At 41.8% G+C, this 22,235-nt stretch overlaps 2 protein-coding genes across 11 annotated transcripts in view; one reads left to right on the top strand and one right to left on the bottom strand.

Moving 5' to 3' along the window:
* Positions 1-22,235, top strand: part of LOC117559260 (rho guanine nucleotide exchange factor 10-like protein) — a 75,983-nt gene that overhangs the window by 32,661 nt on the left and 21,087 nt on the right. For 9 of the 10 annotated variants that reach the window (XM_034235943.1, XM_034235941.1, XM_034235942.1 and 6 more), the window contains 8 exons: positions 582-727; positions 1,724-1,872; positions 2,166-2,281; positions 12,906-13,033; positions 13,111-13,211; positions 13,385-13,506; positions 14,252-14,332; positions 14,517-14,579. In XM_034235943.1, the coding sequence (XP_034091834.1) occupies positions 582-727; positions 1,724-1,872; positions 2,166-2,281; positions 12,906-13,033; positions 13,111-13,211; positions 13,385-13,506; positions 14,252-14,332; positions 14,517-14,579 (906 nt within the window). The remainder of the gene's footprint in view (positions 1-581; positions 728-1,723; positions 1,873-2,165; positions 2,282-12,905; positions 13,034-13,110; positions 13,212-13,384; positions 13,507-14,251; positions 14,333-14,516; positions 14,580-22,235) is intronic. The other variant, XM_034235940.1, reaches the window with a different exon arrangement.
* Positions 19,021-20,981, bottom strand: LOC117559263 (zinc finger protein 862-like). The gene is made up of 2 exons (XM_034235947.1): positions 20,034-20,981; positions 19,021-19,481 (listed from the first exon to the last, which is right to left on the bottom strand). Exon 1 carries the CDS (start codon positions 20,776-20,778, stop codon positions 20,035-20,037), a length of 744 nt encoding a protein of 247 aa, XP_034091838.1. The 5' UTR covers positions 20,779-20,981; the 3' UTR covers positions 19,021-19,481; position 20,034.

The following is a 22,235-nucleotide window of genomic DNA, read 5'->3' as shown; positions in this document are numbered from 1 at the left end:
CATGGGCAGGATGGACCATAACAGAAAAATATGCAAGGTTCAAAAGATTTACTGCAAACAGCCCGGAACTCTCCCATATGTACAAATCAAATATCCAACAAACACCGACAGAAAAACAGAACTTAAATACATGCAAGACTAATCACGAGGACAAGACACAGCTGGGAAGGCAAAACACAAAGGTTATCAAACAGGAGGGAACACAGAGACATGAAGTAAAAACAGCCGTGAGACAGGGGGCGAACACTGTTCAAAATAAAACAGGAAACACAGACAAAGCGTGCAAATAGGTGAGAGAACGTGCAATCAAAACTGAATTCCATCCCATCCGGCCCGCAGTCACTAAAATACAGTACCTTAAGATGGACCCAAAGCCACGGAAAGTCAAGCTTTTGACATCCAAACCAAAGTCATCTCTATTCCTTTTGCAGCCTTTGTCTTGTCAACAAGTCATTTGTATTGCATGAGCTTCGGATTAGAACAATCCAAAAGAAACAACACAACAAATGAATTTCAGCAAAAAGCAGGCTGTAAATGTTAATATACTCATGTGTGTTTGTGGATGTGCTTTCTGCCTACAGCTGCTGCGGGCAGGGGGGAGGCAGCTGCTGCACTGTGAACTGCTCACTGAGAGGGTGTACGGAGACAAAGGGCAAGTCCTCAAGTCCAAAGAGAGGAAGCTGTTCCTGCTCAACGACATCCTGATCTGTGCCAACCTCAACCTGAAGTAAGGACATCTCCAGGACACTTTTTATTATCTTTTACATATTGCATTGTTTTTCTTTTGATAATTACAATATGAATGTGGAAATAAAACCTTGCAGTTGGCATTATATTTGTATGTGATACCACAGCCTTCTTTGGCAAATAAAGTTGCGATGTTCACTCTAACTGAAGAATGCATCTTCATGCTCCAGCATTAGAAGCGTCTGTTGACTAACACCACCAGAGTTTCAGCTGTGCGATGCTAACTAAATCCCAGGTGATGTCACAGGGGTGGGGGGCAGAAGTGGGAGAAGTATTCAGATCTTGTACTTCAGTAAAAGTAGAAGTACCAGATTGTAGGAATACTCTGTTACAGTAAAAGTCCTGCATTCAAAATGTTCCTCAAGTAATAGTATAAAAGTATTCTCATCAAAATATAGTGAAAGTAGCTAAGACAGTAAAAGTAGTCATTGTGCAGATTGGTCCATTTCAGAATAATATATATGATATGTTTTATAATGATTGATCATGAAAGTGTTCTCAAAGCTGGTAAAGGTGCAGCTAGTTTGAATGACTTTGTATACTGCAGGGTAGCTGGTGGATTTACTCCAGGTGGAACTACAGTCTGATTCAACACTTGGTTAGATTTCACATCATTCATCCACATCTGTAAAGTAACTAAAGGGATTAAATACATGTAGTGGAGTAGAAGTACACCATATTTTGTGGCGGGAGCAGCGCCACTTACAGGCCCGGCATATGTACTATAGTGTTTCCAGCGTGTCCAGCGGTCTCGTGTGAACGGACACGTTAATTGAGCCGAATGCGTGTGAACAAAGACTTTTTTGAAAACACATAGGTGCGTAAATGCAAACGTTCCCGTGTAAATGGGGTCTTAGCTCCTTAACACCATTGGTGGGGGGTGGGGACGGCCACTGTGATTCAGACGGAAGAGACCTCAGAGCGACAGACAGAGTGACTGCACTTTACTGAACGTTAAAATATGTCTGTCCACCAGGGGGCCCTCGGACATCAGCAGCCTGGTTCCTGTTGGTCCTAAATACACGGTGAAGTGGTGCTGTCCCCTGCAGCACACCCAGGTGGTGGAGGTGGGACAGGACAGTGTCCTCACAGCCAGACGCCCCAGCTCCGGCTCCAGCTACATGGGTACACATCAGATCTCTGGTGGCTAATTGGGTACCCTGAAAGAACTGAAACTTTGATTTTAATTAAATGTATTATTTCAAAAGATTTTACGTAACTGTATAGGTTAGTTGAAAGCAATAATATTGGGTTAAACCTAATATTGTTTTATTTAAACTGAATTGTATTTCTTTCAACTAGCCTAATACAGTTATGTGAAATCTGATGACATTATACATGTAATAAAAGTCAAGGTTTCAGTTTTTTCAGTGCAGTATGTGTTTAGATGAAGCTCAGTATGGCTCCCTGTGTTCCAGGGAAAGTGTTCCTGGGCCCCCCCCGACTGTACCATGAGCTGGAGCAACTGCAGCACGACCTGGCTGTGGTGGAGGAGGTGTCCCTGCTGGTGGCTACGCTCCATGGACCCTACCAGGTAACAAAGTGCTGAGTTCTCTGTTAACTCAATGTGTTCACCCTGCATCTCTGCCCCCTGACCACAGCAGGATTCACTGACTGAATCACCTGTGTCTTTAAGGGAAGCCTTTTCCATTATTCAGTCAACTGATAACCCTGAATAAGTGAGATATTTAATGTATATTCCTTATGCTATTATATGAATAACTGTACAGAATGACTGATAAACTGAATGGCTAACCCAAAAACAAGCCATTTGGATGATAAGCAGATTATTTTTCACAAACGATCAATCAGACTCTGGTCATCTCAGCATCCTCATCCTCACTGCAGCTTTTGACACCATCAACCACACCGTTCTCCTCTCCCGTCAAAACCTCCCTCAATTTCACTGGCACTGCACTCTCCTGGCTACAGTCATACCTCACAAACCAACAGCAATTCATCAATATCAACAACTGCACCTCCCCCCGCTCCCCTGCCCCAAGGCGTCCCCCAGGGTACGGTGCTTGGTGCTCTCCTCTTCATCCTCTACCTCCTCCCCCTTGGTGACATCATACAACGCCATGGCCTCCACTGCCATGCCGACGATGTGCAACTCTACTTTTTAACGAAATCCATCATCACCCTCTAACTCTCACCAACTGCCTCACTGAAATTAAATCCTGGATGCAAAACAACTTCCTCAAACTGAACTGTGATAATTCTGACATGGTCATCATCGGTCCAAAAACTGCTTTCTTCAACCTCAAAAATATATCCCTTCTCTGCCCATACTCTCCTTTTCTGCTGCAGAAACCCTCATCAATGCCTTCATCTCATCCAGACTAGACTACTGCAACAATCGATAAAGTACCTCTTATCTTATTAACAGCATCCTCTATGGCAGGGGTTTTCAAAGTGTGGGAAGGTGAGCCTCCCCCAGAGAACATAAGAACAGCCGCGCCGCCCCTCCCAATTATTATTGCTATTATTAGGGCCCGAGCACGAGAGTGCTAGGACCCAACGGCGTCCTAGCACGAAGTGCAAGGATACCTATTGTTATTCGTGGTATTATTATTATTATTCCATATTTCAATGCTTATTTTCAGGCCTTTAGGATGCTGACAAAGTTGTATAATTTTGCATGGACGCCAGGACCGGTGAAAAATTTGATATTCTGGAGTCAATGTGTTCAAATTGTCCAACATGCTCTCTAGCGCCACCTATGGCCATTTCCGTTTTTGGAAAGATGTACAAAGTCGCACCGTAACTCCAAATGACCTGACATTTTTCACACTTACTCGGGTGGACCTGCTCTACATATAATGTCCAAGTACCCTTAAGCTCCGCCTACTTTTTTTTTTTTTAAATTAGCATAATTTTAAAAACAGTTAAATATTCACTTAAATTTCAAATTTTGGTTTTTCAACACCAAACTCAGTATACAGTATCGCCGGACGGTCAGACACATTATCGTAGGAAATGAGCATGTTCAGTCGATAAATGTGGCCCTCATTACTAGGGTTGGGAACCGAAACTCGGTTCCAGATGAGAACCGATAAGAAAATGCCGGGTACCGGGTACCCATACAAAATACACAATTTCGGTTCTGCTTAACGGTTCCTAAACGCGGTAGACCCTGTATTCCAGCGGGTCCGTCTGCACCGCGGTGCTGCGGTGACCCGGTGGAATACAGGGCGGACCTGGAGAATCACAGAACGGCCGGTCGTCAGCGGGCCGTTGACGGCCGGCTCGGTACGCTGACGGCCGGCACCGCCCTTCATTTTTTTAAACAGCATCATATAAATTGCGCTGACAGGCGACAGAGGTCCACAGTTGCCCCGCAGCGATGCTCCCCCGCCCTCCCGTAGACATTTCACGAGCTCAGTCACTTCATAACACCAAAGATAGGTCGCGGTAAACTCTCTGAAGTGAGGCTCCACTACACTAAAAAAGAAAAAGAAAAGGCAAAGTGTAATGCCTGTTAATAGCTTGCCACAGGCATAGCTCAGTTAAAATAAAGCACAGCTATTGTGCAATACATTTGTATTGCATGTATATTTTTTAGTAACAATTTCAGTTAAAGCTTTTAAGAATAAATATATTTTTGTTATCTAAACGTTTGACCTCTTTATTTTACAATTTTGGAATCGAAACGGGGAATCGATAAGAACCGGAATCGATAAGCAGAACCGGAATCGAAATCGGAATCGATAAATTTCAAACGATACCCATCCCTACTCATTACTCTAAACGTGTTCGCAAAAAGGCGGGGCTTAGATAGAAATGAACATAACTCATCAACAATGTACAAAAAAAACACACATTTTGGTGGTAAGGTTCATTCTGTATTGGGGAATAGGCACAAAAAGTAATTTTCATTTTGGACTATAGGGGGCGCCAAAAACATGACAAATGTATAACTCATGAACTGATGGACGAAATCTTTTTATTTTATTTTAGACATACTCTGGTGATAAGTATGCACTTATATTGAAAGTGTCACAACGAATGACAAATGTGGGCGTGGCCTGTACTTTTTTTTTTATGACGATGTGCTAAAATGTGTTTCGGTACGCAAAACTTGGTACACACGTCACAGCCCACGACCTTTTCAAGAATGTAAAAAAAAACGTAATTTTTCAAAAAAACTGCTCACTAGCGCCCCCTATTGTGTGGTAGTCTCATAGTTTCTCAGAACTTCACGAATTTTGGCACAGACATTCCTCATGGAATTGAAGACATATTTGTACATACATTCCATTAGCCCCGCCCCCCAAAAAGTCGACCATTTTGAAATATGTGCGTTTTTTATGCATTTTAAGCACATTCTTGCGCACTCCTCCTAGGGGAATGATCGGAAAAATTCCAATGCAGGACACTTTTAGCCCCTATCCAATATGATACTTAATTGAGGAGCACATTTTTGAAAAATTACTCGTGGAGGTCGTAAGCTAACAGCGAATATACCATTTTTGACGATTTACATGTCGCAAATTACTCCAAACTACTCGGATATAGTTATTCCGATATTCACGAAACGCTGTATACATATTGCTATTATGATTGCACACATATTTCACATTGCCTTCCATTAGCCCCGCCCCCCAAAAAGTCGGCCATTTTGAAATATGTGCGTTTTTCAGCCATTTTAAGCACGTTCTTGCACACTCCTCCTAGGGGAATGATCGGAAAAATTCCAATGCAGGACAGGTTTAGCCCCTATCCAATATGATACTTAATTGAGGAGCACATTTTTGAAAAATTACTCGTGGAGGTCGTAAGCTAACAGCGAATACACCATTTTTGACGATTTACATGTCGCTAATTACTCCAAACTGCTCGGATATAGTTATTCACGAAACGCTGTATACATATTGCTATTATGATTGCACACATATTTCAAATTGCCTTCCATTAGCCCCGCCCACCAGAAAGTCGGCCATTTTGAAAAATGGCCGTTTTTCATGCATTTTAAGGACATTTCTCCAAACTCCTCATAGGGGAATGATCGGAACAATTCCAATCCAGGACAACTTCAGCGCATATCCAATGTCATGCTACTTTGAGAAGGAATAGTCCTTCGCTCAAACGGGGAGCTCGTAGGCTAACGGAGAATGTACCATTTTTGACCAATTATATGTCAGATAAGCTACTGAGGCCTGCCTGTTTGCCTGGCACATCAACACACACACACACACACACACACACACACACACACACACACACACACACACACACACACACACACACACACACACACACACACACACACACACACACACACACACACACACACACACACACACACACACACACACACACACACACACACACACACACACACACACACCTACTGTTAGTCCAACAACACCCTTTGCTGGCGGCATATTCATTACAACAGACACCTATACACTCGCTAACCCTAACCCTAATGTTTATTTGTAGATATCTCCTAAAGCCTACAAATAAAGTGTGACATGTAGGCCTGTTACATTTGTTATTGAGCCATATATATTATACACACTGTTCTGCTTTCTGCACTGACCTCAGCAGCTGTTCTCACTGTAACATCACCTAACATCCAGGGGACATGTGATTAGTGAGTAAACAAACGGTAAAGGGCAGAAAGTCTGATGCACATTTGATCATCTCAAATAACTTATAATCACAACGGGAACAGTTTGCAGAGCTGTGCTTCGTTGACAGAAGTCCAGCCATGCATCACGCCTCTTTTAAACATCACTGTTGGCTGAAATCGTCTCAGGAGAATACTTCAGTGTACCCTCGGTTATAGCTCCTCCAGAGACACTCCTCTCTCCTCTAAATCAGTGTATCCTCGGTTACGGCTCCTCCAGACAGCCTCCTCGATAATCGATCCTCGACGAGCCTTTAGAGAAATTTGTTTTCCTTCGAGACGGCGCGCCGAAATCCGTTTCCGGGTCGCTGCCGGAGGACCTGGGAGTCTGGGACGCGAAAATTATAGAAATGAGAAACGGCTCATTTCCCAGGACTCGCGCGCGTCTGCTTGACGCCGGGACGACCTGCCGCCCTCCCCGACAGGCGCACGGACGCGAGGGCCCGCTCATCACTGCGCGCACAAGTGCGACCGCAGTTTTAATTATTATTGTTGCTATAATGCAGGGGTATTATTATCCAGTGGAAAGTCCTTACCTACTGGCCTAGTTAAATCAAAGTGGTTACTTTCTTTTGGCTGGGCAGTGTAGTTTTACACACCGTCTTATTTGACTTTCTCAGAACCTTAAAAACAGTTTTTTGGGGGCAGACCCCCACAAAGAAAAAAATATATTTACACAGGTAAGGTCATCATCTTAACAGTTTTTTATGCTCATCGAGTCATCCGTGAGCAGGGGCCTCATTTATAACGCCGTGCATAGGATTCACGTGGGAAGGTTGCTTACGTAGTAGAAATCCAAAAAATAGGTACAGAAATTTTCCGACATTTTCCGATTCACCAAACATTGCGTTTCCCTTTATAAATCACAACCGACTCGAAATGCGGTGCAGCTTTTGCGGGCTTCACGTAACGCCCATATTTGCCTATAAATAGTCAAAGAAACGCCCATTCATTCATTCTGACTGACTTTATGAAGAAGATCGCAGGAAATGACGACAGAACAGCTAAAAAAGACATCTCACATCGTGTCAGATTTGGGTTATTTTGGGGAGGTTGAGATAAATCATATTGTTTGGTGGATGCCGTTTGAACCAGAGTAGCAGCATGGAGGTCGGATCGTCACCAAAATAAATAAATAAGTGGTCTGAAAAAGGTTCATGGCAAAAACAATACACATAGCCTTCCTCAGGCAGTGTGTTTGTACCGGGGACAGGAGACCCCCCTTGATGAGAGACTGTAAGAAATGAACGGGGAATCCCCCCGGAGTGGAGTCATGACGACTGGATCTGAATTATGTTTTCGTATTTGGTGGTTTGTGTCCCAGCTGTCGATCAGCTGTGCGCAGCGTCTCTGCTGCAGCAACTCTATATCCACCAGTTAAAGGAAATACAACTAATGTGTTGTGTTATATTAGCTGTACAATTTACCACATATGGTTTTCTTAGTTTCCATACCTCCTGTGTTTTATGAGCGACTTATCAAGTCTTAGCAAACGGCATAAAACGTGTTTAAACATGCTCGTACAACCTAGAAATGCAAAACCGCATCATTTGAGGAAACATTTCATAACATTAACACAACATATTCGAGGTGGTTTTAAATAACATATCCGTATTTATTTATTTCTCCAAGTTATGTTTTTGTGTGCACTGAGGAGTCTCAAACAGGCGTTTGTTTCATCATTTTAAGATCAGCTTTAATCAATGTTTGAAAATGAATTCTTCATATAATAAATGAGGTAACATTTTGTTTATGGTTTTATTTCCACATATTTCTCTCCATTCTTCCTTCTGCCAACGGTGTCACAGTTTCTCGTCTCTCCCGTTTTTGTGCTTAGTGCGTACGCATGGGTTAGAGTTTGCGTGGAGGACCGCACGTTTTCCCGTCAAGTTAGTATTTTATAAATCGCAAACATTGCGTAGAAACTGGCGTACGCCATTTTTTGAGCGTATATCCCTTTATAAATGAGGCCCCAGAGCATCAAGTTGGCATGCCTATAACAGCTGAATGCGGCGATTACCATCTTGTTCAGCAAAACGCCTCACAAACTTATTAAGATCAACAGCTTTAGTGCGTTTTGATTATAGCCAAACTTGACAGTCTCTTCTCTGCAGTGGCGGTTCTAGAACATTTTACATGGGGTGGCAAAGGGGGGGCAAGAGGTCATGCCAGGGTGGCATGGGAGGGCGGACAGTACGTGGTATTTTACACTATAACCTATTTATTGTTAATTCATGCCCTAACACAAGTGTTCTTAATGCACAAGAGAAACAAGGTGTTCAGACAAACAATCGGGTGCCCTTTGAGTCCCCCAAGCTTACCTCAACCATTTTAAATGAAAGGAAAACTACAAAATGTATTTTAAAGCAATTAATTAATGGAACAGGTTGTTTTGCATTACAAAAATGTGTTGTCTTAGTATTAGACAGACATATTTGCATGTGCTCACTAAGCATTATTACATATTAATTTAATATTAAACAAATCAAAATGGCCAATTATTCCAAAATGTTGCTGCTAATATAATCATATGCTTGTCAACTTTAACTGATCAAAAATAAATTCTGAAAAAATACTTGAATTATCTATGAAATTGCAATATTGACACACGTCTCTCAGTTTGTTTCAACCCTGTCACGCCATACCATTTACCCTCCTATTAAAATAATGGATCAGTCCATGTGTGATCTGCATTGAGGGAATTACATCACAAAAGTGTCAGTTTCTTCTCTTACCTATATTTCAGTTTTTGTATTTTCAGATTAAGATTGACATGCTCAACATTTCAACTTTGTTATATGAATTAATAATAGTAAATAATTGTTTATTACAAAATAAACAATAGTTTTGCAAAATATTACAATTTTGGAATGTCCTTGACTTCCATGTGGTGCCATATCTTAGCTAAACAAGGTCTCATGCCTACTTTTTGTCAAAAACTTCAACCCTGTTACATTTTTTCAAGTAAATTCCTAGTAATTATTTATATGTTGTGCCTGAGGTGGGAAAATGTAAGTAGTCCACTACCAGATGTTATGACCAAACATGTTTCATTTTTCAAAGATATAAAGACCCAAAAGGCACCCGATTCAGAGAATACTCTAATTCTGCATACTGTAAGTACTTAGTTATAATTAAGTACACAAATGACATCACCCATCTCTTCAGAGAGCTAAAGGTGACCTGTGCAGCAACACATTTCAATCAATAATTGTCAATACTAAGAGCTGCTAGATTGTGCTGCTGTAATGGAATATATAAGGAGAATAAGAACATACCATGTGGTCCAGCTGGAGTTTCATCTGCCTCCTGATCCCTGCCTCTGGTCCCTCTTTCTGATACTTCATCTTTATTCCTCACATATATTTCTTCTTCACTAATGTCTTCATCTCCTCCTGCTCTGACCCTCCTGGTCTCTTCAGTGAACTCTCTTTTCCTTTTCCTCTTTCTGTTCGTCCTGATCTCTTCTCAGATATGTCTTTTTGTTGTTGTTGAATCACTCCTATACTCTGGCCTGCAAGAGTCTACTTGTGAAAAGCACTGGTACAAATGCAGTGGTGAGCCGTGACTTTTATACCTAGGCCCTCTGACCCCCCCTTCCCTCGAAAGAAGAGATATTACGTCTCAACGTAGACTTCAGCGGAATATCAAAACAGTGGTCCGGGGTGCAAAACGCATCAATGACAGCCACCCGCATTGAAAATGACTTAGGCCTACCTTTGATGATCAAATCACTGAAACAAAGTCCATCCTCCTGTCCTTTTGGATGAAGCACTTAATGGCGGGTCATGCAGCTGATCCTTTGCCACTCCAGTTTATCATTGTTAACTCAATCTTGAAAATGACTCGGTTAATAATTTCGCAACGATGTCATCACTATCACTGAAGTGAGCCATCATGAACGAACTTATGCTAATCATAAATCTATCGATTAGATTTATGATTCAAAAATAATAAAAGTAGGATAGACATGTGGATATTATCCGGCTGAACAAAACGTGCATTTATCTAACAGGTTAGTTTTCCACAGACCTTATTTCGAGCTATTTACCAAAATCCTATGGAGAAATCTCACTGCTCTCTGTCGAGGGAATCCGAGCGAAGCTTACTTCCGGGTTTTAGGACGCGTCACTGCACCACTTGCATAGACCTCACAGCGGGCGGAACCTGTCATAAAGTCCGCGAAAATAAAGCCCGCCCATTTAGAGGGAAGATATGATTGGTCAATTGTACTGTCATTTGACATTACTCTCTCGTTGAGTTACTATAGCTGGCCCTCTGTGAATGTAGAGAGGGACCAACAAGCTCTCCCGTCTTCACAGAACTCGTAGAGACGGCATTTAACCCTTCACATTCCAACAGAAACTGAACAGGCAGATTCGAAGGATTTATTTCTTTGGAAATATTATTTTAAATACAATTAAATCAAGTTATTTTGGTAAAATTAATGAAAAATGTAATAACAAAAAAATATTTTAAAAAATATTACATTTTTTTTTTTTTTTTGTAATGTTTTCAATATTATTTTTTAGAATATGTAAAGGAGGGGGAGGGGTAATAATTTAAGGAGGGAAAGGGTTCTTTTAAATCAGGTGGAGAGCAAAACTGGGTAATCAAGGAGCCAACTACTAAGTTTAAAACACAATGATTTATTCAGTAGAACATAACATCTTTACTAAGAAAACTAAAATCAGAGCTGTCTAAAATATAATCTCAGTAAAAAGATAGTCTAAAACTATGTTAAAATACAATTAAACGTAGTTAAAACAATACAAAGAATTCGAATGTTAAAAGGGTTTAAAAGTATTTTCTCAAAACCAGTCTTTCCAGGGCTGTAAAGGTGCTCCGTCGACCCTCTCTCGGACTGCCGTGTCTTTTAATCCCTTTATTGCGTGTGCCTCTGCTCCTGGTGCGTTCTGCTTCTGCTGTCTCCTTCAGTCTCAGTCTCAGTCTCAGTCCCAGTTTCCGTCTCTGCTCCTCGTGCGCTCCGCCTCTGCTGTGCCCTTCAGCCTCTCTCAGTTTCCGTCTGTCCTCTGCTGCTCTTCTCCTTCCCTTTATAGGTGTGCAAATTGGCTCCAGGTGTGGTCACTCATTGTCAATCAGCATGGCAAGGCCAATCCAAACAATTCAAAAATAAAAGCATGCAGCAGGAAGTTAAAACCAGTTAAAAAGGCAAACACATTTCAGAGTAAAATCACACAATAAAAAGGTATAAAACACACTACACTTAAAGCCATGCAATAATGAATAATTAAAATACATTGCCATGTGACAAATATCTTAGGCCCTCACAGAGGGCCTAGAGGGCCCTGACGGCTCGCCACTGTACAAATGCTTGTATAACTTTACACGTTAGGGCCATGTAGCCTAGCTAATAAGTAGCATATCATCAGAAAGTATTTATCAAATGCACACAGGCAGCTGTGTTTGGATCCAGTTTTTACGGTAAAGGATGTATCCTGGTTTCATTGATCTGGCCTCATTGCTGTGATGTGTAGTTTACGTGGATTTAATAGTAGGCTACCGCATAGTTTAGCAAAGTGATCGATCTCCCAGCTAACGCTGTCTGCGTAGTATTTTGTAACGTAACGCCCCAAACAGCGCCCATCTGTTAAACGCTATCGATTCAAACGGCAGCATTTTATTAATATTTAGTTTCAAGCTCTCGTCCTTAGTAAAAACAAAACTAGTGGAAAGGGAAATGCTCCCAGGGGAAGCTGACCCATCGGCGCTGGGACAGCTCGCTCCCTCTCTGCAGCTCTGTGAGGTCTGTGTGCAGGTCTGTGTGAACGCCGCTCCGCAGTTTAATGCAGGGCCGTAGCTGCGTTTTTAACAGGCCTAAAATGATATTTAAAATGATTCACTTTTAACTAATGTAATGCTTGTTTTGTTGCTTGAGAAGCTTGTGGAAATAGTGTAGGTTTGTTTTAGTACAGTTTTAGGGAAACAAAAGTTAGGGGGGCAGCTGGGGGGGCAAGGCTCTACAGTGGGGGGGCAGCTGCCCCCTTGCCCCCCCGTAGATCCGCCCCTGCTTCTCTGTCATTGTAGACTGCAAATACCTCATTCCGTCCGTCTACTTGGGTCCGAATGCGCCGTCCCGTTCAAATGAATTTTGAACGCCAGGAGGGAGGGAAGGGAGGGAAAAAGAGGAGGGAGGGGTTACAAGGCTTGCGTCTGGTGCTGCATTCACTTGCACTCGGACATTAGGGATTTTCTCTCATAAATGTCCGATGAGGCACAACTTTTATTTCTCACATTGCACCTCCCCTGAAGCTCTCTGGTGCCCCCCAGGGGAGGCGCGCCTCACACTTTGAAAACCGCTGCTCTATGGTACACCATCCAAACTCTTCAATAAACTCCAGTATATTCAGAACTCTGCTCTCGCTGTGTTTTCCTCACGTCCGCTTCTCTTCCTTAACTGATGAGCCAAAAGTAGCAGAGTGAGATATAAGTTGTATTAATGCAGAATCTTCATTATGAGACAGTTAAGGATTTAATAAAGTCACTGCTGTGTGGCTGTCAGAATCTCAACAGCCTGGTGTCTCAGGACTGGAGTCTGGCTCTGCAGAGGCTGGTGCGTCTGAAGGAGGAGGAGATCCAGAACGCCAACAGGTGCCGCCTGCGGCTGTCTGTCCCCGGGAAGCCTGACAGGTGAGGATCTCTGCAGGACGCTGATGCAGCTGCCCTACAGGAGCAGAGTGTAGCTCATCATGTGATCATGTCCACAGGTGTGGTCGTCCAGTGAGCATCATTCTGGTCTTCAACACCCCAAGCCCCCTCAGTAAGATCTCTTGGGTCAACCGGATGCACCTCGCCAAGATAGCTCAGAGTAAGTGTGTGTGTGTGTGTTTGTGAGTGTTTGTTTGTCTGTCTGTCTGTCTGATCATCATACGTCACGACTCACATTGCAACTTACTGTATTTGTATTGAGCACACTCTTCAAAACTGTCACTGAATTAGTCTCTAAAAGTGTGTGCGTGCATTGGTTGTGTGTGTGCTCAGGACAGGAGAACACTCCGGGCTGGGAATGTGATGAAGAAGATGGGAAGACGAAGGCTGCATTCAGCTGTCCACTGCTGACCTGCAGACTTCCTGTCTTCTCCTCCAGAACACACACACTGAAGGTGAGAGCTGCAACTAATTATTGATATATGTTCTAAAAGGTATATTATTATTATTATCATTATTATTATTAGGGGTGTTTCCTAGTTAATGTAGGTCACTGAGCAGCAGTATCTTCTGGCTAAGCTGTGAACTGATATTAACATCAGACTGAGGAGGTTTGCAGCATTCAAGATATAAATAAATTGTAGAAATACAAACTGTGAAATAGCATTAGGACGTGATGAAACTGAGCCCATCACAAATCTTAATAAACACATTTATTTTCAAAACATTTCTTCTGGATTATCATTTTCTGTGTTTTGTTTGTGGATCCCTCTAAAGCCAGTGATGACGTGGGTTGTGCCCATGTCTTTATACATGTCAGAATTGAATATATTCAATAATAAACCTAATTAAATTAAATTGAACAAATAAATACATGTTGTAATCTATCTAGGCACAATATTATATGTGGTCATACTTATTTTCAGATTAAATGTCAACATTTATTTATTCCACCAGCTTTGACGTGAAAAAGGTCTTACTGTGTGTGTGTGTGTGTGTGTGTGTGTGTGTGTGTGTGTGTGTGTGTGTGTGTGTGTGTGTGTGTGGTGTGTGTGTGTGTGTGTGTGTGTGTGTGTGTGTGTGTGTGTGTGTGTGTGTGTGTGTGTGTGTGTGTGTGTGTGTGTGTGTGTGTGTGTGTGTGTGTGTGTGTGTGTGTGTGTGTGTGTGTGTGTGTGTGTGTGTGTGTGTGTGTGTCTGCAGGCAGCTCTCCACAGCCCGGCTCGGTGCAGCCTGCTGGGCTCCTGCTCCTCCAGCACCTCCTTACCTCAGGGTTACCTCTGGGTGGGTACGCTGCGTTAGCACAGATATATAAAGAGATACTAGACATTATATATGATTGTGTAATGTGTTTTAGGGTTTCAGGATTCTTTTAGTTTTTTTTGTATTGTATTTTGCTTTGTTGTGTTTTTCTTTACTTCTAACATATTGCTACCAACATTTTTAACTTTTACATAATATCCTTTAGATACTTTTGTTTCTAAGACTGATGACCACAGACCAAAATTGTATCAATCAACAGTTGATAAAGGTGTGTAAGGTGATGTTACTATATATCTGTTCATACATCTGTAGGTCTGTTGGCTTTCAATCTGGATCGCTTGTTTTCTGTCCCCAGAACCAACACACTCTCACTCCCTAAGCGTCCAGGAGCGACGGTTGGTCAGGGTCCCGTGGCGTGCGGTTGGGACGTGCCGAGGCTCCTTCAGCTTCATAAACGGACTTAAAGAGCTTTCAACTGATTGGCGGTATTTGACGCTCAGGGAAGCACCGCATCCATTTTTGTCGGCGGCTCTTAGAGGCAATGTGAGCGTCCATTCCCATTGGATAATGGAGAATTGTACACCCGGAAGTAAGTATTCTCCTTACTGTCGATTGATTTGACAGTGATATCTCCACTACTCATCAACTCAAAAACACCAGATTACCTTTGTTAATCAAACGACATTGATAGGTTTAAATTGTGTACAATGCTTTTGTGTTTTTCCCCTTCAATTCTGAGAAACAACTTGTTTTCTCTGAAATGTGGAGCGCCAAAGAGACTACACTACCCACAACCTCCAGCTATTGTTGTGACGACGCCTGTCCGCTTTGCGACAAACCTCGTGATGAGTCACAAGCTCTGTGATTGGATGAAACATAGATTCATACAAAAAAAATCCAACCGTGTCTCCTAAAAATTACGTTCCCACAGAACTAAACTGCATTCTCAATTACGTTTAGCTAGAAACGGATTTTCTCCCACGTTACGTTTGTTATGAACGTATCTTAAATACGTTTATTTTCTACATATCTTTGCCATTTATTGTCTTGCTTATAATAATGATAATAGTCATTTATAAATATCATTTTAGAGCACACATTTGAAATCGAGAATCGGGCTCGATATATGGTTAAATTAAATTAGTAGGCGAGGCTGTAATTTCGCCAGCTGTTACTCTCATGAGCGAGGCGGAAAGTAATAGTTTTAACATGCCAAAAAGCTGCTTTGTCGTTTATTGCACCTCAAACATTAAAACAAATCCAGAGTTACGTGTTTCTGTACTTCCTCTAAGAAGAAAGGACAGTAACAGAAGAGCTCTGTGGCTTCAGGCTTGATCGCCGTTCAAATGACAGCGTTGGTTTCCCCAAAAGTGGGCGGGGCTGTAAAGTGACGTCGATTTTACTCTCATCTATTATTCAAAACCATTCTATTTATTCTAACGTAAATTACATGCCAGTGTTTTATCTTTTTATTTAGCGATTTGTTTTTGCATGTTTAACTGGGAATGTTTTCATGTTCGCTGATTGGATGTTTTAGCCGCAATTCACGCAATGCACGTCCCCACATATTCTCCAGGATGTGGTGTTGTTAATGCGATATGATATCCGAAAAAAACATCCGAAGACATTACGCTACCCATAATCCCCAGCTATCGTTTGGGACTACAGTCCCGTTGACAAACCCCGTGATTAATCTTCAAGCTCTGGGATTGGATGTTGGAGTGGCATTGCGCCAAGGTTACGCCGAGCGTCAAGCTCTTTGAAATGGAACGAAACCACGGCAGACTATTCAAAACTGGACTCGAACGCCTCCCCAGAACTACACATGCTGGCTATTGTGTTTCGCAACATGCTCTCTATGGCACGTCTCTACTGGGAATTGTAGTTTTAAAAGACGTTTTCGTTTTTCCAAAAATTAGAAGTTGACAGTATTAAACTGTGTGCAGCCCTGGAGGTTTAGGGGATAGGAAACAAATTGGTGTGTACAAATTTAAAACATGTAATTACTAAATGGGTGAAAATCGCTTGTATCCATAATGGGCAGCATTAATATATACCCACATGACAGCTCATTGTTACTTTGTAATTCTACTCCACTACAATTCAGAGGTTAACCTGGTATTTTTACTCCACTACATTTATTTTAGTTACTTTGCAGATTCTGATTAATGATGTGAAATATAAACAACCCTTAAATCAGACTTTAGTTACACCTGAGTAAAATTCAGTGTAGGTGATTGTCAAGTGCCAACAATCAGGAGAGATATTTGATAGTTGGTGCTTGAGAAGACTAAATATTTATCTGCAGATCTCTATAAAGTATATTCATTAATTGTTATCTCTCATCGGAATCTGCAAAGTAACTAAAATAAATGTAGTGGAGTAAAAATACCAGGTTAACCTCTGAATTGTAGTGGAGTATAATAAATATAAGGATTATTATTATTATTATTCTAGTAGAATTACAAAGTTTGAGATTGTAGAGATCACTTACAGTATCTTCTTGATTTTGTATATTCTATATTTCTATCATTGACCTTCTACTTTCCCTCTATGAAAGTATGTACTCTTAATATTTTTTTCATCAAATAACATTATTCAACAAAAATAACATTATTCAACAAAAATAATTCAATAACGTGCTTTAACCACTAGGCGGTGCACACAAGGTACACACATCATACTAATAATAACTTTGTATTATTAGTGTAGGACACTTATGTATGTATAACATCTGAAGATGTGTAGTTTTATTCATGTTTTTACATAATTTTACAGGATATTGCGATAGTATTTCTCATGTTTTACTTCTACACATTAATATCTGATTTGTAAAACATCACAGACAGAAAGGCATATCCGTCATTTAATGGTAAGCTATTGAAATTGTGATTCTATAGATGTGTCTCCCATCACCCAAATCCCCTGACTATTCTCTCAACTCCTTTTCTATCAGTTGTGCACCGTTATGGTGTAAATATAACCTATCTACCAATTGGATCAAATATAAAAGTCAGCCGAATTACTATTGATACTGCAAGGAGACGTATTTTGTGAAAATAAATGTAAGATGTTGTTTAATTGTTGATATATTTATGATCCACGTCATGTATTCAGTTTTGGCGGCAGTTCTTCCTGTTTGTCCAGAAGTCTTCTCATCAAGGCTCTATAAATAAAGAACTAAGGCAGATGTGTAATATGTAATGCAGCCGAACCGTGTATTACAATGCCGTTATGTAATGACTTCCAAAGAGAAAAGCAAGAAAACTCGGAATAAAGTATTATTTAATTTAAAAAAAAAATGTTTTCGGATTTCACATCGCATAAACACAGGCTTCCCAAACGTGCATTGCGGCTAAAACATCCAGCGAGCTGAGGATCTTTCCTACGTCTGTTTCTGGTATTGTTCCTGTAAAAAGAGTTCACATTTATGCTACATTGAAGGGTGAAATTGACTACACATCTTCAGAAACATAATTTGCTTCAGATATAACTCATAGTAAATAAAGTATACAAATATAAGTAATAAAAAGATAAAACACTGGCATGTCATTTAGGTTAGAATAAATAGAATGGTTTCGAATAATAGATGAGAGTCAAATCTACGTCACTTTACAGCCCCGCCCACTTTTGGGGAAACCAATGCTGTCATTTGAGCGGCGATCAAGCCTGAAGCCACAGAGCTCTTCTGTTACTGTCCTTTGTTCTTAGAGGAAGTACAGAAACACGTAACTCTGGATTTGTTTTAATGTTTGAGGTGCAATAAACGACACAGCAGCTTTTTGGCATGTTAAAACTATTATTTTCTGCCTCGCTCATGAGAGTAACAGCTGGCGAAATTACAGCCTCGCCTACTAATTTAATTTAACCATATATCGAGCCCGATTCTCGATTTCAAATGTGTGCTCTAAAATGATATTTATAAATGACTATTATCATTATTATAAGCAAGACAATAAATGGCAAAGATATGTAGAAAATAAACGTATTTAAGATACGTTCATAACAAACGTAACGTGGGAGAAAATATGTTTCTAGAAGATATGTAGAAAATAAACGTATTTGAGATACGTTCATAACAAATGTAACGTGGGAGAAAATACGTTTCTAGCTAAACGTAATTGAGAATGCAGTTTAGTTCTGTGGGAACGTAATTTTTAGGAGACAGGGTTGGATTTTTTTGTATGAATTTATGTTTCATCCAATCACAGAGCTTGTTGACTAATCACAAGGTTTGTCGCAAAGCGGACAGGCGTAGTCACAACAATAGCTGGGGATTGTGGGTAGTGTAGTCTCTTTGGCGCTCCACATTTCAGAGAAAACAAGTTGTTTCTCAGAATTGAAGGGGAAAAACACAAAAGCATTGTACACAATTTAAACCTATCAATATTGTTTCATTAACAAAGGTAATCTGGTGTTTTTGAGTTGATGAGTAGAGATATCACTGTCAAATCAATCGACAGTAAGGAGAATACTTACTTCCGGGTGTACAATTCTCCGTTATCCAATGAGAATGGACACTCACATTGCCTTTAACAGCCGCCGACATAAACGGATGCGGTGCTTCCATAAGCGTCAAATACCGCCGCAGATGGGAATACATTGCAATCAGTTGAAAGCTCTTTGCGTCCGTTTATGAAGCTGAAGGAGCCTCGGCGCGTCACAACTGCACGCCAAAGGACCCTGACCAGTGTTCGAATTACCCATTTGCTTTCGGGGGAGCCCTATTTTTTTGTGCACATCCTGCTACTAAATATGTCACACGCACGCTCTGTTGACTGGCGGAGCAGCGCGGATGCGATCAATTGCTATAAAAACACTCTGCTACTACTATAGACGGTATTACTGCCAAGGCACAATAACATTTCAGAGAGAATAAATAACAACATGAGGCTACTGTTTCAAAACCAATTGATAGCCATTAGCCAACATTTATTCAATTGCAACAAACAAAACAAAGCAACGACATCAGCTGCTGTTGGGGACACATGGCAGCGTTTTTCAGTGTAAAGGCTATATAACATAGGCACGGCGGCCTCAGAATTTAAATTAGTTGAACTTTTTTTCAGCTGAAGGGGAAGGAATTGGGGCTTCTTTAGGACCAGCCTGGAATAGGCCTACAGTATTGTCCCTATCGCTTCTTCCCTGTCACTCCCCTGTGGGTGGATTGCTATGGAGGGAAAACGGACGAGAAGTTACAAACATGCAAGCAGGCTATGAAACCTGTGTGTGTGTGTGTGTGTGTGTGTGTGTGTGTGTGTGTGTGTGTGTGTGTGTGTGTGTGTGTGTGTGTGTGTGTGTGTGTGTGTGTGTGTGTGTGTGGTGTGTGTGTGTGTGTGTGTGTGTGTGTGTGTGTGTGTGTGTGTGTGTGTGTGTGTGTGTGTGTGTGTGTGTGTGTGTGTGTGTGTGTGTGTGTGTGTGTGTGTGTGTGTGTGTGTGTGTGTGTGTGTGTGTGTGTGTGTGTGTGTGTGTGTGTGTGTGTGTGTGTGTGTGTGTGTGTGTGTGTGTGTGTGTGTGTGTGTGTGTGTGTGTGTGTGTGTGTGTGTGTGTGTGTGTGTGTGTGTTGCTGCAAGCGCAACGCCTATAGATTGATTAGACTATATGCAAGTCAATCAGTCTGATAAAAACCTAATAAATCCCACAACCAAAAATGATATCAACAGTAGGACTGGGGCCAGTCCAAACAAACAAAAAGCTCAAACAGTAAAATATACTCTCTTACCTTACTGTAAAAGCGACCACAGGGACCTGGGCGGCTTCTTCTTCGCTTTCGGTCCCGGAAGCCAGGATGTGGAGGGTTTGTGGCCAGCTTTGATCCAAGACCGTGCAAATGGCTGAGGGTCGAATTGCTCCAGGGGGGGGCCATTGATGTCTACGAAGAGAAGTGAGAAGAGGCTCTTCTCCCGCAACTTGTTGCGTTTGTCGGTGTCGGTCAAATTGACGGCAGAAAACCCCCTCTCACACTCAGCTGATGTAGGCAAAAAGGTCTTGCTCGCTGTCTGCAGTTTTTGCAGGGCTTTCCCTGGAGATTTATTCTCTAATTTGTAGTCCCGAAACTCCTCAATGGCCTCTCGGGCCGGTTCCCCCAGTACTTTTGCCAGTGCGCGTACTTCATTCTCCCCATAGAGGATCAGGGCGCTCCGTTGTTCGGGCCAAAAGCGCTTGTCCAGTGGTTTCAGCATGCGGACCAGGTCCGGTTCAGGCAGTCGCTTCTTCAAACTGTCTATTATAGACTGGTAAAACTGCAGACGGTTTATCTTGGGCCTGCTCTCTGAGAGCTCAACATCCTTGAACATGCCAGTAGCAATGCCTTCTTCCACTTTTTGTGTGGACTTTCCGCCACTGGTTTTCATAGCTGTCAACACATCGATGGTCTGCTGAATGTAGCAACTTGCATCTACCAAAGATGTTTCTCTGCGTTGCAGTTTTAGCGACAGGCTTTTAAGTTCTCGAAGAACATCCTTCATTGTTGCCAAATCAGCCAGAAATCCAGTGCTCGTGAGGAGTTTGTGCAGTCCCCTGAATTTCTGTCTCTCTGTGTCACTGCGAGATGATGTGTCGTCTGTTGCTGTTTTGAATTGGCGTGCCAGTGCGGGATAATCTTTCCAGACAAAAACTACTAGCCACCCAACGAATAGTGAAGATTTGGCCTATTTTCAATATTTGCACGTTTAATTCTGCTGCTGCTTCTTGGAGCAAACGGGCATTTCTTGTTGACTGGTGATAGAGAGCATATCGTTTTGCAACAAAAAACTCAAATTGATTACACCCAGCTACTTCTTTAAGGCAATCCTTGACAGCCAATAGACCTATCGCTAAGCCACGCCCCCTTTGAAAACTCGGACAAACAAAGCCGACCGTGAATGACTGTTGACAATGGCCGCGGGGGGAGTTCAAGTCAATGTTAGCAGTGGTGGTCACTACATTAAATCTATAACTATAACTGTCCTTGTTGGTCATCATTTTCACTGTTATGCACCTGGCTGACTGTTACGTTACCTTTTTTTGGTTGAGGGTCTGTGTCTTTTCGGAGCAGCACACACGAGAGCCCGGATGGGATCTGGATATTCCAGAGTTGGCTTCCCATCTCTGAAGTGCTTTGAGGTGAAAAGACAGTTAGCTAAAAACACCAGCTAACTAGCGAGGACAAAAAGTCAGACAGCAAACGTTGATGTTGATAACACTGTAGCTAGTTAGCTGGCTAACAAGTTGGCAGCTAACGTTAGTTAGCTGGGCTGGATATACGCTAGCTAGTTGGCAGTCAAAGTCAATCGTTAGCAAACTAATAGTTTGGTCTACGTTTCTAATACATGCCGTCAAATATTATGTCTTTATGAATTGACCTTACCTTTGAGCAATAATAAGTGTCCTTGGTAATTGTCTTCACATTCAGTTGTGTATGTGCTATGTGGTCGACGACACAGCATAATCCACCGCTTGCATTTGTTGAGTTTTCTTTTGGGCTTCGGAAAAGGTACGAAATATACTCCTCCATCCAGTCTTTTAGGGTACCTGGTGTCCGAATTACAGGTACCCCACGCACAGCGTTTCACCATCAGATATTAGATAGATAATAAACATAGAAACTGAACTCTTCACAGTGGTTTCGATCACAGACGTCTGGTTTTGGTTTGATGCGCCCCACAAACGGCTTTTCTGGTGATGTCCGAGTTTTCTGCCAGGAGGGATTTTTGCTGTGATATGATTGGACAAATTCTATTTGGGGCGTGGTTTAGCGATAGGTCTATTCTAGTCGGTGGGATAGACAGTGAATAGACTGCACTTTGGGGAAATCCTGTTTGAGTTTTGTCACAAGTCCCCCAACTCTGCCTGTGAGTACTGCTGCTCCATCCGTTGCTATTGAGATGAGATTTTTCCCCAAGAACTCGTCATCCAATCCAGCTTGTTTTAAGCTTTTCCTCAA

This window comes from Gymnodraco acuticeps, unplaced genomic scaffold (assembly GCF_902827175.1).
Source record: "Gymnodraco acuticeps unplaced genomic scaffold, fGymAcu1.1, whole genome shotgun sequence".
NCBI lineage: Eukaryota > Metazoa > Chordata > Actinopteri > Perciformes > Bathydraconidae > Gymnodraco > Gymnodraco acuticeps.
Note: the sequence above shows the minus strand (reverse complement) of the source record. Positions and strands in the feature narration are given on the sequence as shown.